The sequence below is a fragment of the Bubalus bubalis genome, chromosome 10 (assembly GCF_019923935.1).
Source record: "Bubalus bubalis isolate 160015118507 breed Murrah chromosome 10, NDDB_SH_1, whole genome shotgun sequence".
Lineage (NCBI taxonomy): Eukaryota > Metazoa > Chordata > Mammalia > Artiodactyla > Bovidae > Bubalus > Bubalus bubalis.
Window position 1 is genome coordinate 54,888,825 of NC_059166.1, and position 16,806 is coordinate 54,905,630.

A 16,806-nucleotide genomic window follows, 5' to 3' on the forward strand; every position below is an offset into this window, starting at 1 on the left:
GACTGTAGCCTCCCAGGTTCCTCCGTCCATGGGATTTTACAGGCAAGAATACTGGAGCGGGTTGCCATTTCCTTCTCCAGGAGATCTTCCCAACTCAGGGATTGAACCCAGGTCTCCCACATTGTAGGCAGACGCTTTACCGTCTGAGCCACCGGTGAAGTTCTTAATCAGTACTAATCTCTTTTTAATTAAAAAAAAAATTATTGTGCTTTTGACATTTATTAACAAATTAGATAAGTAAAAATAAAAATGGCTCAACACTTTGAGTTATATTTTTACTGGAAACAAAAATTTACAATTTGCTCATCATATGTGACCAATTCTCTAAAACTTAATTCATGCAAATTCAAATTATTAAGACTAAAACAGAAGTCTAATGTATTTGTAAATTTAAAAATATTACCTGTAATAGGAAAATCCACATATCGTCGTGTTTTTCCATCATAATATTCTGTTCCCTTAATAATTACTAAATGAGCTGGAAAGTTTACACCCCAGGCTAATGTACTTGTAGCAATAAGAACCTAAAAAATAAAAGATAATATCTTACATCTAACTAAAACACAACTTTCAAGTCACTTTTTTTTTTCAAGTCACTTTTAAATGTCTGTTCATGGAAAAAAAAAATACCTGAATTTTACAGTTTACAAATAGTTCCTCTACTGTTTTTCGGTCCCTTTCATGCAACCCAGCATGATGCATTCCTATTCCAAAAGCAAGTGTCAGCTTCAGGTTGGAATCCCTTATTGTTCCAATGATATTCTCCATCTGCGAATAAAAACACAATTACAAGTTGTAGGTGCACAAGCTTTACATTTTTCATAAGACTATATTTGGTTAATTTTGTTTTTTTAATTCTTATGGGCATAAAAATCTAGGCCGCATCTGCAGTAATGATTAAAGTTAAATTAGTTGAACTAAGCAGAATATCTGCTTAGTGAGAATGTATAGCCTACATTAATTAAAATTTAAATGCTATCAATCCTATTTTTATGTATCAAGGAAAAAAAATCTGTACTCATTACCCCTTGATGAGTCACAACTATTAAAAGGGATGCAATATTGCCTAAAGAAGTTTCAGTGTCTGCTTGTCTTGTTACAGAAAAGACTTCTATTTTTTGGCTCAGTAATAAAAATTTAGGAAGGACAAAAAGTTAATGGAAAAAGTCAGTTATAATTTTACCAAAGAGTGAGCATTCATATTTAGACTTTCTCACTGAACTTAGCAACCTGGTGGCAAGTTACATACCTTCTCTATGCCTCAGCTTCTTCATTTAAAAAACCAACCTGATATATAGTTTTACTTACTTCTCATGTTTTGATCAACAGTTCAGTTAAATACTTTTCATTTTTCATTTCATTTTTAAAAATGTTTCATTTTTAATAAATTATCATAAACTTTCATCCAGTTTTATATGTATAATACTAAATTTACAATTTATTATTTATTTATCAATTTATTTATTTATAAATTTATCAATTTACTTATTTATTTTTTTACTTTATGGACTTTAAATTGGCCTTATGTTTTCTTGGTTAGAAAACTGCCTCATCTTGAGATCAAATACATATGCACTTACTATTTCTTTAACTTCTGGTATAGTTTTATTTTTACATTTAAATATTAACTTGTAATTTATTTCATAATAAAAAGTATGGTAGAAATCTAAGTTTATTTTTTCTAAACAGTCCATCAAGTATTCTAGCAATATAAAGCAATTCTTATTTATTTATTTTATTTGGTTAAGTAACTCTTTACCTTATTTATTTTAAATGCTAATTTGATTGTATTCAGAATTCTCATACATTCCATGTTTTGCATTGTAAAACAGACTGCATTTCCAGCCTCAGTTTAGCTCACTGAATTTTATATGTACAAACAGTTTCTGAAACTCATATTTTATAAATACTCTCAGAATATAGTGAAATAAATCACTTTCCATTTTCTACATGGAAAATACTTAATGCAACACAGATTTTATGCAAAGGGAACAAATCCTTTTTTGTTACAAAACTCACTAGTTTTTCTGTGTGGGAAAAAGTTGTTTTATACCAATTATCCAAAAAAAAAGAAAAGAAAGATGAAGTTTCACTTTATAATAATTATCAATGTATAAGAAGTAGTGCATAGACTAGGTAACATTTTATTAACATATACATCAGAAATGTCATTTATCCACTTTCCTGAATTGAATGCAATGTATAAACAATTTGTTCTGTTTCACAGTCACAGTATAGTCACCGGGTATTGTTGAGTTATTTTCTTTATAAACTGTTTGCAAGAATATGGAAACGTATTAGCATAAAGACTGACTACAAATGTATGCTATAAAGAAAGGTGCTGTCCTGTCTCACAAATTATGTTAGCCATTCTCAAGTGACAGCCTATTATCCTTTTTTTGTTCAATAGTTCACTGAATAAAATAGCTTCAATTTATGCTATCAAGAATTAATTTGCTGATATTCGAGCTCTGATAATTAGTTTGGGGATTTTTCAGTTTCACATCTTAAATACCACTGTATATAACTTGTATAATTTATAGTGTTCCATGGTAATGCCAATCATATCGAAAAAATAAGATACAATTTACCATAGGAAAGAGGAAGAGTCCTATGGCAGGAGGTTTGGCAAGGCAATAATATCTTGTCCTTCCACATTAGGGAAGCCTAGCTGCTTCTCATTCCTCTGCCCCCACTTTCACATAAATCAATGCATTAAAAAGAACTATTTGCCTATCTGAACTGGTAAAGACCTAAAATCCTCATGAGGACAATCACAAAAAACAACTTCATTTATTACATGGTTACTATGGATGAATTCTGAGTTATCTGTACATTATAAAAAAGCAAAATTTATAGTAATGTTACTCAACCAATAAGCATAAAATATTACTAGGAGAGCCTGTTTAAATTTGAAAATATAATTTTTGACTAGATTATATGCATCTTTACTGCTATACTTAATTTCATCTTGATCAAAACAACATAATATGAGCAAAATTTTTTAGGAATTTAAATATGATAATATATATAATTTGTTGAGTACTTACTAAGTATCAGGCATTGTGCTTATGACTTTACAAAAATGGTAACACTTAATTCTTTACATAAAGTAATATAGCTCTAAGGTAACACTCAATTCATTTATACAATACGTTATACTTCAAATTAAAAGACTGGGTAATCTTGAATACTATATAGTAGTTTTTCTCAATTCTGGTTCCATGAGAGAATTGAACCTCACAAAAAAATATCTGAATTACCATTGTCTTAATTTTTTCAAGGACAGTTAGTACCATCTAGATGCTTAGGAGAAGGTTCATTTATTACATTCATTGGATGTCATAGGACATTAAGGCCTAATTTTTGTTAGAAAGCTGCTATTGAATTTTAAAAAGAATAATCATAATTAAAACTCCTTGCTAGAGGAAGTTTTAATGCCACAGTTCACTTCTGTTCAAGTAACAATTGCTATAAGGTACAGGTATCTTTCCAATAAACAGTCTCTGAAATATGTCTGACTATATGTTAGTGAAACCAAAAAATTTTTTTCAATATTAAAAATAAAAGGAAAACAGACCTATGCTCCTCTAAGTAGTGCTCTTTTTTTTAGGGTGGTTGGGGAGGAGGCACATATGTAAACTGTTGAACCAATTACTTTAACTTAATAGAAATTTTTTTTTTATATTTTAAATTTATTATACTCAAAAAGCTTTTGTAGAAAGATAGGATTCCATTTAAGTAGATACATTACTCTGCGCCTGAAATACATTCCAGTCAGAATATAATTCAGTGAGTTGATGACAATCCTGGCTCCAAAAGAAAGGAGGAGACCAGATTGGACAAGAATGAGCTAACAGATTGTGCAGCCCAGTTCTGTCCCTTTGAGTGTGATATATTGTTTCAAGATGCTAAAAACCCATACTTTCTCAAAGCATATCTGTTGTGCTGGTTTTCCCATTTTCACAGAATCCTCATTATCAGAACTCTGTACTCTTTTCAAAGCACGTCAGACTCAGACCATATGCCACTGAATAATGCTTATCAATTGTATAAAACACTCAATAAAAGATGCACCACACAGAAGAATAATGAAAGTTACAAACACTTTCTTTTTTAAAAAAATAATTAAATACATCACATCTGGCACAGATGTTAAATGAAGTTAAAACATTTCCTCATAATTACTATTATTCTTAAAATACACTTCTTTATGATACACCCTACAGACTAAACGGGAAAAACAAAAATAAAAGAAACACCTTAGAACATTCTTTTGATCTACTAATATGAAAAAAATTTAAAAGTAAAATTAATTAAAGGTAGTATGTTTTCAAACTTTACTGATACACCTCAGAACATATTCTTCTGTGCCCTGAGACCCAAAACAACCACACCTCAAAGTAATTTACCATACTGTTAATATACAAATGTATTTATAAATGATTAAATATAAAATTATATGAGAAGTAAATATGTAAATGAAATCTAAACAATAAGATATAAATCTTTGCTATATTTGCTAAATAAACACAGTATTATTTTCAATGTTTGCTTTTAGTTTAGTCTGATTCTTAATAATAGCAGTATCAAAACTGAGCTATAGGGTGAGATATTAAAATTTTTTCTTTATTAACATTTCCAACTTAATTCATTATGCTATTGGTCAGAAATCCCAGTATAAGCGCTTCGCATGGTGGCTGCCTGCCCGTAAAGAATCTGCCTGTGATGCAGGAGACCTGGGTTCTATCCCTGGGCTGCAAAGATCCCCTGGAGAAGGGAATGGCAACCCACTCCAGTATTCTGGCCTGGAGAATTCCATCGACAGAGGAGCCTGGTGGGCTACAGTCCATGGGGTTGCAAAGAGACTCAGACACGAGTCTGAGGGATTAACACTTTCACACTATTAATTTCTGAACATATATTTTATGCTCATTTCAATTTTTGGTGAGTGCAAATTTCAAAACATTCTTGGAGAGCATTTTCATAGATGTCTGCTCTTAAAATGCAGACAGGGACTTCCCTGGTGGTCCAGTGGTTAACAATCTGCCTTGCAATGTAGGGGATGTGGGTTTGATTCCTGAGATCCCACATGCTGCGGAGGAACTGAGCCTGCAGGCTGCAACGACTGAGCCTGTTTGCCACAACTAGAGACTCTGAGCGCTGCAACAAAAGATCCTGCGTGACACAACAAAGATCGCACATGCTGCAACTAAGACCCAAGGCGGCCAAATAAATTAGGAAATAAATAAATATTAAAAGATAACCAAAATACAGAGAAAGTTGATAAAAGGGACATTATAGCATTATAATCTAAAGCAGCATAATTTTAAGCAAACAAATACTATATTAATATGAATTAAATCTGTGAAGGATCACAAGTAAAAGATTATGAATATATGATCAAATTTTACCACAGAGCTTTCAGCAAAAGAATATCTGTTTAAAAAAGTGCTATTCAATGTAATGACATTTACTGAACATTTAACTCTGTTCTAGGTCTGTCCTAAGCACATTAAATATACTAATACATTTAATCCTCACAAGAATCCTGTTGGGATAGGATTACTATCATCCTTTCATAGATTAAAGGATGAGCTCAGAAGTGAAACACTTGACCAAGGTCACTAGCTTGCAGTGGGTAGTCAGTCCTGAACCTGGGAAGCCAGGATCTAGTCCATGCTCTCAACCACAATGCTACCCTCTAACCACCACGTGAATGAGGGATGTTTCAAGTACCTACTTGAAATAATGACATCATCCACTTGGCTGAGGGTTAGACCTCATTGTTTTAAACAGTATGAAAAAAATAGGTGAGATTTGAAATCATGAGTAATGTCCCAGACTCATGCAGCTGGGAAACTCTATACAGATGATCTGCAAATTTCTTTTATACTGTTGATTTCTTCTCCTATGCTCACAATGAAGAATTCACAATTAATTATCTTCTTCTTTAAACTATCACCTATTATTGAAAATGGCACAGTTCTTTTTGATTGCTTGCATTTGATATTTTAGCTACCATCCCTATCAAAAGACACACACCCCCACTTTGACTTTTCCATTTTCTCTAGACAGCATGTTGTCCATGATTCCATAACTATGTGGGGCAATAAAAAAACACAACTCTGAGATAGCCACTCTGATCTGCAGCTCCCATGCTCTGCTCCCTTGCTTTGTGCTATTGGGCAAGTCACTTAATTCTTTTAAGTTTGCAGTTCTTGCATCAGTAAAACTGGGATAACAGGAGCAATCCTCCCAGAATTCATGATTAAATGGGATAAGGTAAGCCTTTAGGGAACGATTAAAACACTTGATAAATATATCAGTTATTACTAAGCATAATAAGAGCTTTACCTCTTTAGTCAATAGGACATATATAATATCAACTAAGACAAAACAAAAAAGAAAAGTCTCATATCTTGAAGCTGCCCTTAATTACACAAACATTCCATGAGGCCCAACTCAGTTCAAATGTCCAATGCTCAGCAAATCTGCAGATAATGTCTGTTTTGATACTTAACATTCTTAGCCTAATAGTCTTCTGTATTGGATAGTCCTTAACCCACTCCAGTACTCTTGCCTGGAATATTCCATGGACTGAGGAGCCTGATAGGCTACAGTACCACCAGAAGGTAGATTTGGGGAAATAATCTGAAGCAGGAAAGGGAATAGCTTTCTGACTATATGAAAGGTATCTAGATGTGGGAACATGAAAATCAAAGTATGGAAGATCAGTCCATGGGGTCGCAAAAAATCGGACATGACTGAGAGACTTCACTTTAAGAGGTCTGAAGCTTGATCAAAATAGAAAGCATGTGGGATGGGACTGTTGTATCATGAACTAAATCTATTTTAATTTGATAAAATAGACCTTTTAAGTTAAAAATATGGTTACCTTCATTACAGTCAATTTCTGATTTTCAAAAATCTCAACATCCATCTTCAAAGCCTGGTGCTAAATTCTTACCTATAGGAAGAGGTCAGTATGTATATGTTGAATGAAAAAGCAAATGAATGAAAGAAAGCTATAGTAAAATGTCAGTAGAAGAAACTCCACCAAACCTGAACTTGTGATGATTTTGTATAAACCTAGAGTTCATCTATGAAGGCTTTACTTGTACTGTAGTGGGGTGAGTTATGTTTAGCTTAAAAAGAGAAAAATTTTCAAGCATCAGAAAATTCCTTCAGTATGAAGCATGTGGTGTGCATGCGTGCTCAAGTTGCTCAGTTGTGTCCGACTCTTTTGCAACCCCATGAACTGTAGCCTTCCATGGAATTCCTCTGTTTATGGAATTTTCCATGCGAGAATGCTGGAGTGGGTTGCCTCTTTCTCCTCCAAGGATCTTCCCACCCAGGGATCCAACCAGCATCTCCTGCATTGCTAAGAGGATTCTTTACCACCGAGCTGCCTGGGAACCCCCAGTAAACAAGTGGAAATAACATCAGTTCTACTTTTCATGAATGTGCTCCTACTGTGCACCTATGCAGTTTTTTATGAATTCACTTTGAAGCATTGTACAAAATTATAATTAGCACATTTCCTTAATAACGCTCAATGTCATCTACCTAAGTCATATAGCCAATTAATTTGAATTAACAAATTAACAGTATTGTTTAACAATACTATGTTCCAAGGAATTTTTATCTTCCATACTTTGATTTTCATGTTCCCACATCTAGATACCTTTCATATAGTCAGAAAGCTATTCCCTTTCCTGCTTCAGATTATTTCCCCAAATCTACCTTCTGGTGGTACCGTAGGCCTTAAAGTACAACTCAAACACTGTGGTGCAGGACCTTTAGGGCAAAAAATATTGTAGAATTGTGTTTAATTCATTCCTACTTGTAAGGGTGTACGGACAAAAAAAAAAAAGGTAGTTCTCTTTGATGTGCTTTTCCTTTAGCTACCTGGACCTTATTTAACACTGGGGAGGAAGAAAGGGTGAGCTATGCTACTAACCCGATAGATAAGTAGAGGAGATGAGGAGGAGAATGTAAGACAGGCTGAAGAATAAAGTCTAGTCTTCAGCCAGGGTTCTGTTTTCCCATTCCAGATATGCATCTCTTCCAAAGTGGGAGTGATGAAATAAGCGCAGTATTCTGAGCTTTCAATCAGGAAACCCACTCAGAAGAAAGGGTGTTCCCTCTGCTCTTTTATCTTGCAGAGCTGGCTGGCAACTATCCAGATCCCAGCACCATTCACCCTGCACACTGAACTAGCAGAATATTTGGCAGAATCCAACAGACCATACTTATTAGGTACTAAATTATAACATTAATTAAATTACACAGAAAAGCTTCTAGAAGGAGTTGTATATGCTATTTGCTTCCATTTCCTTCCCTGCCCACCCATTTACTCAGCTCATTCCAAACTGGCTTATGTTCACAACATGTCACTGACTGTACTTGCCAAGTTCGTTCAGGACGTCCAAGTGCTAAATCCCATGAGTGTTTCTCTGTTCTTATCTCACTCAACTTCCATTAACATCTGATGGAGTCAAGCACTCCTTCCTTCATGAACCCCTCTTGCCTACAGAGTTCAGGATGCTATCTTTCCACACTGGCACCACTATCTCTGGGTCCTTTGCCAGCTCCTCATTTTCTCCTAAGCTCACAATGACAGTCCCTCAGGCCTGCCTTCTAAGCTCCACACTCTCTGAGGGTCTCAGTTGCTTACTTGGGTTCAAAGGCTGCTTCTTCGCAGATGCTCCCAAGTTCATGTGTTCGTCTCACTCACTCGGTGAGTTTTACAGACTTAACTGTATTTAACTCCTTGAAAGTCTTGCTGTGCTGAGTTTAGTTGTGTCCAACTCTGAGCAACCCCATGGACTGCAGCCTGCCAGGCTCCTCTGTCCATGGGGATTCTCCAGGCAAGAATACTGGAGTAGATTGCCATGCCCTCCTCCAGGGTTGAAAGTCTTAGAGATCTGTCTTCCTCTTTCCATCCTAAATCTGTTCTCCGCCTTCCTCTCTATCCTACAGGCTCAGCTCTCCCCATTTCAATACAAAATACTATTACTTACTCAGACGTTTAGAGTTAATAACTGGGGCACCATTCTTGATTCTCTTCATTTTTTTTCAATCACCATTTCTTATTTATTAGACAGTCCTATTGAATCTAATCCCAAATACATCTTTTAATTCCTATTGTTACCACTCTTAGGTGGCCTCGAGGTCACCACCATCATTAATTCCATGCATACTTCCACTTCAAACTATTCTCCACCAAGCAGCAAAATGAAGTGAAAGTGAAAGTCACTCAGTTGTGTCTGACTCTTTATGACCCCATGGACTATACATTCCATGGAATTCTCCAGGCCAAAATACTAGAGTGGGTAGCCGTTTCCTTCTCCAGGGGATCTTCCCAACTCAGGGATCGAACCCAGGTCTCCCACATTACAGGCAGGTTCTGTACCAGCTTAGCCACCAAGGAAGCCCAAGAGTACTGGAGTGGTAGCCTATCCCTTCTCCAGCAGATCTTCAAGACCCAGGATTTGAATTGGGGTCTCCTGCATTGCAAGAGGAATCTTTACTAGCATACTTCCACTTCAAACTATTTTCCACTAGGCAGCAAAAGTGATTTTAAAACGTTTAGCTTAAAAGCCTTCAAAGACCAGGGACACCCCCTCCCTTAGATTCAGCTTAGTTTGCTTCCTCACTTTCTTCAGTTCTTTGTTCAAAAGTACCTTCATCAGGGAGGCTCCTCAACTTGCATTACTCTACAACATTTCACTACTATCCCTGGCACCCCCTATACTCTTTATTTTTTCTCCCCACATCAATGATCACAATCTGACATACTTGTTTATTAGCCATCATTCCCACCAGACTGTTGATCCCACAGGGCAGCAACTTTACCTGCCTGACATAAGAAGGAGCTCAATAAGTGTTGATTTAATACATGACTACATGAGTGTCTTCTCACAGTACTGAGAATAAAAATCCAAACTCCTTAACCATGGGTCAGTGGCCTTGCATGAGCTGGCTCTGGCTTGTCTCTCAAACATAACTTGTACCACCCTCCTCCTAGCTTATTCTGCTCCAGCTGAACCTGAACTTCTCTCAGTTCCTTTAACATGCTGTTCCTTCACCTGCAAGGCTGTTATCGTCTCTCTTGGTGTAGCCAGCTTGTTCTCATGCTTCGGTGCTCAGCTTAAATGCCATCTCCTTAGAGAACACTTCTCTGACCATTCTACTTAATGAAGAACCTCCCATTCCTCTATTGTATTTCATTTCTTATTGCCTTCTTCTATAGCAATTTTGATAACTGATATCAACTATTTATTTAATCATGTATATATTTTTAAACTTCTATTTTCTTCACTTAAGCTTTTTGAGATTTGGGATCAATAAGGCTAACACGTGTGCCTAGTAAGTTGTAGACATTCAATAAATAGATGTTAAATAAATGAATATTTCACTAATTCTGTTAAGAGCTACCTATTGATTTAAGTGAGAGGATTATTTAATGGATATTTTTGAAAGGGGAGAGAAAGAATTCCTAATTATGTAATGTCAGGTAAACTTGCAACTGAAGCTGCTGATCATGAATTGGATGTCGTCTGAATCATACGGCTGTATAAGCACTCATCGTTAGTAGAAATAAAAGGACCCAATGGAAAAATATTACAAAATGTGATCCATGAACCGTCCATGTGTGTGCCTATTCCTGCCATACCATCTCTACTTCAGTCCACCCACGTAGGCCCCATGGGGTACTTTTTATGTGAAACTGACTGAGGGAAGAAAAATTTCAAAGGGCTTTGAACAAGATGGTAGCACTCTAAGAAGTACACTGACGTGGTGTTATGGTCACTTCATGCATGACTCTAAAGAAAGAAGTGAAAGTTGACTGTAATGTATTTCCCTGTCACTTTACTGTAAAATAGAGATGGAGCGAACTGATGATCCACTCTTTACTCTGTAGTTACTGATTAGCCAAATGGCCAGGAGCTTGGCAAGAGTGTTACCAGAGAACAAGAGGCAAGAAAGCAGAAGTTTTATGTGGATGAACTTTTAAAACGGTCCAAGAATAAACAGCTCCCTATATCCCATGAAGATGTTTACCAAAAAGTTAACAGCAGTGTGGAAAACGCTGTTAACAGTCTAGTGGGCATCTGAGGGCACCCAACAGCCTCTCTCCCAGGCCCTAGGTCTTGTGCAATGGTTCATGTACTAAGTGGCTCCATCCCGGGAGAGATGAACTCTGCCTAAGCTAAACACAGGCTTCCATCTCCTTGGGCAGACAGACCCACTGCTGCTGCTGCTCAGCACCTAATATGCGAGCAACGCAAAAAAGCCTGGGCCTGTTGTAAGTACTTTCCCCACGGGAACAGACAGCTACTTGAAATTATACTGGACCCTTTCGAGCACAGAGGGGACATCTACTTGAGATGATGTCTAGAATGCACACTATAGATTTTGATTCTCCTATGCTGCCCATCATGTCCTGTCAGTGCCTTGAATGGCAGGATAACTGAAGAAGGCTTCAGTTAGGATAACTGAATGCCTTATACATCATCATGATCTCCTGTATGATAATGCTTCTGACTGAGGAACTCATGTGATAGAGAAAGATTAAGACAAAGGCTGCCAGGAGATCCCCTGTTCTTACTATGTCTCTCATTACCCAGAAAGAGCTGCCTTTATAGATCAATGACTCAGAGAGAATGTGTATGAATGCATTTGGGCAGCAGAAGGGCTGTGCTGAACCTTCACTGTTTATAGGCAGCCTGTGCCTGAACATCTCTCAATACAGGCCAAAGAAGAAAAGATACTCCTTACCCCTGCTGCATGCTAGATACTGAAGCTTAGGCACTTAGATGTTTCTGTTTTGGACGTGAAGCTCAAGTTCAACTCAGTTCAGTTGCTCAGTGGTGTCCAACTCTTTGTGACCCCGGGGACTGGAGCACACCAGGCTTCTCTGTCCATCACCAACTCCCAGAGCTTGTTCAAACTAATGTCCATTGAGTTGGTGATGCCATCCAACCATCTCATCTTCTGTCGTCCCCTTCTCCTCCTGCCTTCAAACATTCCCACCATCAGAGTCTTTTCTATTGAGTCAGTTCTTTGCACCAGGTGGCCAAAGTAATGCAGTTTCAGCTTCAGCCTCAGTCTTTCCAATGAATATTCAGGACTGATTTCCTTTAGGATGGACTGGGTTGATCTCCTTGCAGTCCCAGGGACTCTCAAGAGTCTTCTCCAACACCACAGTTTGAAAGCATCAATTCTTCAGCACTCAGCTTTCTCTATGGTCCAATTCTCTCATCCATATATGACTATTGGAAAAACCATGGCTTTGACTAGATGGACCTTTGTTGGTAAAGTAATGTTTCTGCTTTTTAATATGCTGTCTAGGTTAGTCATAGCTTTTCTTCCAAGGAGCAAGCGTCTTTCAATTTCATGGCTGCAGTCACCATCTGCAGTGACTTTGGAGCTCAAGAAAATAGAGTCTGTCACTGTTTTCATTGTTCCCAATCTATTTGCCATGAAGTGATGGGACTGGATGCCATGATCTTCATTATTTGAATGCTGAGTTTTAAGCCAGCTTTTTCACTCTCCTCTTTTACTTTCATCAAGTGGCTCTTTAGTTCCTTTTGCTTTCTGCCATAAGGATGGTGTCATCTGCATATCTGAGATTATTGATATTTCTCCCTGCAATTTTGATTCCAACTTATCCTTCATCCAGTCTGGCATTTCGCATGATGTATTCTGCATATAAGTTAAATAAGCAAGGGGACAATATACAGCCTTGATGTACTCCTTTCCCAATTTGGAACCAGTCTGTTGTTCCATGTCCAGTTCTAACTGTTGCTTCCTGACCTGCATACAGATTTCTCAGGAGGCAGGTAAGGTGGTCTGGTATTCCCATCTCTTTAAGAATTTTTCACAGTTTGTGGTGATACACACAGTCAAAGGTTTTGGCGTAGTCAATGAAACAGAAGTAAATGTTTTTCTGGAATTCTCTTGCTTTTTTGATGATCCAACAGATGTTGGCAATTTGACCTCAGGTTTCTCTGCCTTTTCTAAATCCAGCTTGAACATCTGGAAGTTCATGGTTCACATATTGTTGAAGCCTAGCTTAGAGAATTTTGAGCATTATGTTGCTAGTGTGTGAGATGACTGCAATTGTGTGGTGGTATTCTTTGGCATTGCCCTTCTTTGGAGTTGGAATGAAAACTGACCTTTTCCAGTCCTCTGGTCTTGCTGAGTTTTTAAATTTGCTGGCATTCTGTGTGCAGTGCTTTAATAGCATCATCTTTTAGGGTTTGAAATAGCTCAGCTGGAATTTCATCACCTTCACTAGTTTTGTTCATAGTGATGATTCCTAAGGCCCACTTGACTTTGCACTCCAGGATGTCTGGTGTTAGGTGAGTGATCACACCATCGTGGTTATCTGGGTCATGAAGATCTTTTTTGTATAGTTCTTCTGTGTATTCTCGCTACCTCTTCTTAATAGCTTCTGGTTCTGTTAGGTCCACACCGTTTCTGTCCTTTATTGTACCCATCTTTGCATGACAGATGATGCTATGAAAGTGCTGCACTCAATATGCCAGCAAATTTGGAAAACTCAGCAGTGGTCACAGGACTGGAAAAGGTCAGTTTTCATTACAATCCCAAAGAAAGGCAATGCCAAAGAATGCTCAAACTACTGCACAATTGCACTCATCTCACACGCTAGTAAAGTAATGCTCAAAATTCTCCAAGCCAGGCTTCAGCAATAAGGTGAACCGTGAACTTCCAGATGTTCAAGCTGGTTTTAGAAAAGGCAGAGGAACCAGAGATCAAATTGCCAACATCTGCTGGATCATGGAAAAAGCAAGAGAGTTCCAGAAAAATATCTATTTCTGCTTTATTGACTATGCCAAAGCCTTTGAATGTGTGGATCACAATCAACTGTGGAAAATTCTGAAAGAGATGGGCATACCAGACCACCTGACCTACCTCTTGAGAAATCTGTATGCAGGTCAGGAAGCAACAGTTAGAACTGGACATGGAACAACAGACTGGCTCCAAATAGGAAAAGGAGTATGTCAAGGCTGTATATTGTCACCCTGCTTATTTAACTTATATGCAGAGTACATCATGAGAAATGCTGGGCTGGAAGAAGCACAAGCTGGAATCAAGATTGCCAGGAGAAATATCAATCAGCTCAGATATGCAGATGACATCACCCGTATGGCAGTGGTCATGTATGGATGTGAGAGTTGGACTATAAAGAAAGCTGAGCGCCAAAGAATTGATGCTTTTGAAATGTGGTTTGGAGAGGACTCTTGAGAGTCCCTTGAACTGCAAGGAGATCCAACCAGTCCATCCTAAAGGAGATCAGTCCTGGGTGTTCATTGGAAGGACTGATGTTGAAGCTGAAACTCCAATAATTTGGCCACCTCATGTGAAGAGTTGACTCATTGGAAAAGACTCTGATGCTGGGAGGGACTGGGGGCAGGAGGAGAAGGAGACGACAGAGGATGAGATGGCTGGATGGCATCACTGACTTGATGGACGTGAGTCTGAGTGAACTCTGGGAGTTGGTGATGGACAGGGAGGCCTAGAGTGCTGTGATTCATGAGGTCGCAAAGAGACAGACATGACCGAGCAACTGAACTGAACTTGCATGACATATTCCCTTGGTATCTCTAATTTTCTCTAGTGTTTCTCATTCTATTGTTCTCCTCTATTTCTTTGCACTGATCACTTAAGAAAGCTTTCTCATCTCTCCTTGCTATTCTTAGAACTCTGCATTCAGATGGATATATCTTTCCTTTTCTCCTTTGCCTTTCTCTTCTTTTCTCAGCTATTTGTGAGTCCTCCTCCAATAACTATTTTGCCTTTTTGTATTTCTTTTTCTTGGGGATGGTTTTGATCACGGCCTTCTGTACAATGTTATGAACCTCTCTCTGTAGTTCTTCAGGCACTTTATCAGATCTAATCCCTTGAATCTATTTGTCACTTCTGCTGTACAATCATAAGGGATTTGATTTAGGTCATACCTGAATGGTCTAGAGGTTTTCCCTACTTTCTTCAATTTAAATGTGAATTTTGCAATAAGCTTGAGAGTGATGCAAGACCCAACCATTTGGGGTTAATGGTGGAAGTGGTGGCTGTCCAACTGAGAAATCCAAGATGCATAGCAGCACATGCCTACAAACCTTTGGAATCACTGCAGGAGCCTTCATAATGGTAAATATGAAAGAACATTACTATTATTAGAGTTTTCTCATTCTGCAGTATGATTTCACATCAGTGATACTTTCTAATATTTTATTTTGATGCTTTACTGGGTAAAGAATCTAGTTAGATAATTTCTTTTGTCTTTGCTGATAATCAAAATAGAACACATATATTCTTCCTTGGTCACATTCTGTTTCTCCATCCTCTTCAGATTTGCCGTAGCTTTCTTTCCTCCCTCCCCTGAATCCCTCCCCTCCCACCTCCACATCTAGGGACACTTCCTGACTTCACACCATTCAACTGAAGAATTATTTTGATGCTACTATCTTCCACAGGGTCTCCCTGCTCTACAGCTGCTGGGATAACTGCTCCCATGCTTACCCTGCCTCTTTTGAATGCTCAAGTTTCCTACCCAGAGTACTCATGACCTACCACAGAACACCAACCTGACACTGTCCAAGAAGCAGCAACAGGAATAGTTACTAAATGTCTAGGCCAGGATATCATGGAGAGTAACTCTTACAAAAATTGAAGCCTTGAAAAATCCTAATTTATTTAGAGGATTCAACAGTGAAAACTTACTTTATAGTAGGTTTCAGTATAATTAGATGAATTCGCATAATAATCAGTTGTAAACCCTCAGAGAATTTGACTTTAAAGGTGATGGCTTTTAGTGGCACGAATAAAAACAAAGCTTGGGTTGTCTTATTCTTGAGATGTGCTTAGTGAAACAAAATGTCCAGAAATGACATAATTTCCAACTGGCCTATTTTAGCAATGAAATATGTGAAACAGAAAAAACGATGTAGGTAATTTCTGTACGTTCTAATAAGTCTTGGTGATAGATTTTTTGCTGATAAAAAAAAATACAAAACAGAGAAGTAGTTTCATACAATGGTGAGCAGTCCAGAGTTTCTAAGGCCTCACACCTTTAAATGAAAAATAAAGAATAGTAGAGTTGAACTACAGCTGGAGAGAGCACATGAGGTTCACATTTGAGGCTCATGTGAGTCACATATGTGCTAAAGGCACATTCTTATATAAATATGCTTTGAGCACACACCCCCAAATGTAAATAGCTACCTTGTACCCTGACTTCAAAGAAAAGTCTCCATTAGGAACACTGCTAGGGATAAGACACAAGAGGAAAAAAACAAAACCAAAAAGAAAATAAGGTTAGATAGATGCTGTATATAAACTAAACTGTATACAGGTATATATTTCATACATCTATTTTTCAGCATTTCCTTTAAGTCAAGATAATGTTTAAATACAACAGGGTCATTTATTTGGGCATAATAAGTAAATAACACAGGATAAGGAACTTTTGACAAAATTATTTTGATTTTAAATTATCTTGAATTATATACCTTGTATACACCTACAAATCACATTAAAGGAGTAATGACGAAACTTGAAAGATAAATGATGGCTTTCACCCTACTTCATGGGTTATGTGATAGCTTTTACATGAAGTTAATTTTGGGTTCTGCTGCTTATTAGTGATTAATAAGGTCATCTGTGGTCCTACATAAGAACATCTTGAAATATTAACTGTTGCTAGTCAACTAATGTTAACATACGACTGTAATATACACAGGACCATCCAACCCTAAATGAGTTGTGAGACAT

The 16,806-nt window shown here is 37.4% G+C and overlaps 1 protein-coding gene across 2 annotated transcripts in view; it reads right to left on the reverse strand.

Annotated features, from left to right (window-relative positions):
• Positions 1–16,806, reverse strand: part of ASCC3 (activating signal cointegrator 1 complex subunit 3) — a 339,061-nt gene that overhangs the window by 81,874 nt on the left and 240,381 nt on the right. For both annotated transcript variants that reach the window (XM_044924341.1, XM_044924342.1), the window contains 2 exons: positions 631–768; positions 404–524 (listed from right to left, as the gene is read on the reverse strand). In XM_044924341.1, the coding sequence (XP_044780276.1) occupies positions 404–524; positions 631–768 (259 nt within the window). The remainder of the gene's footprint in view (positions 1–403; positions 525–630; positions 769–16,806) is intronic.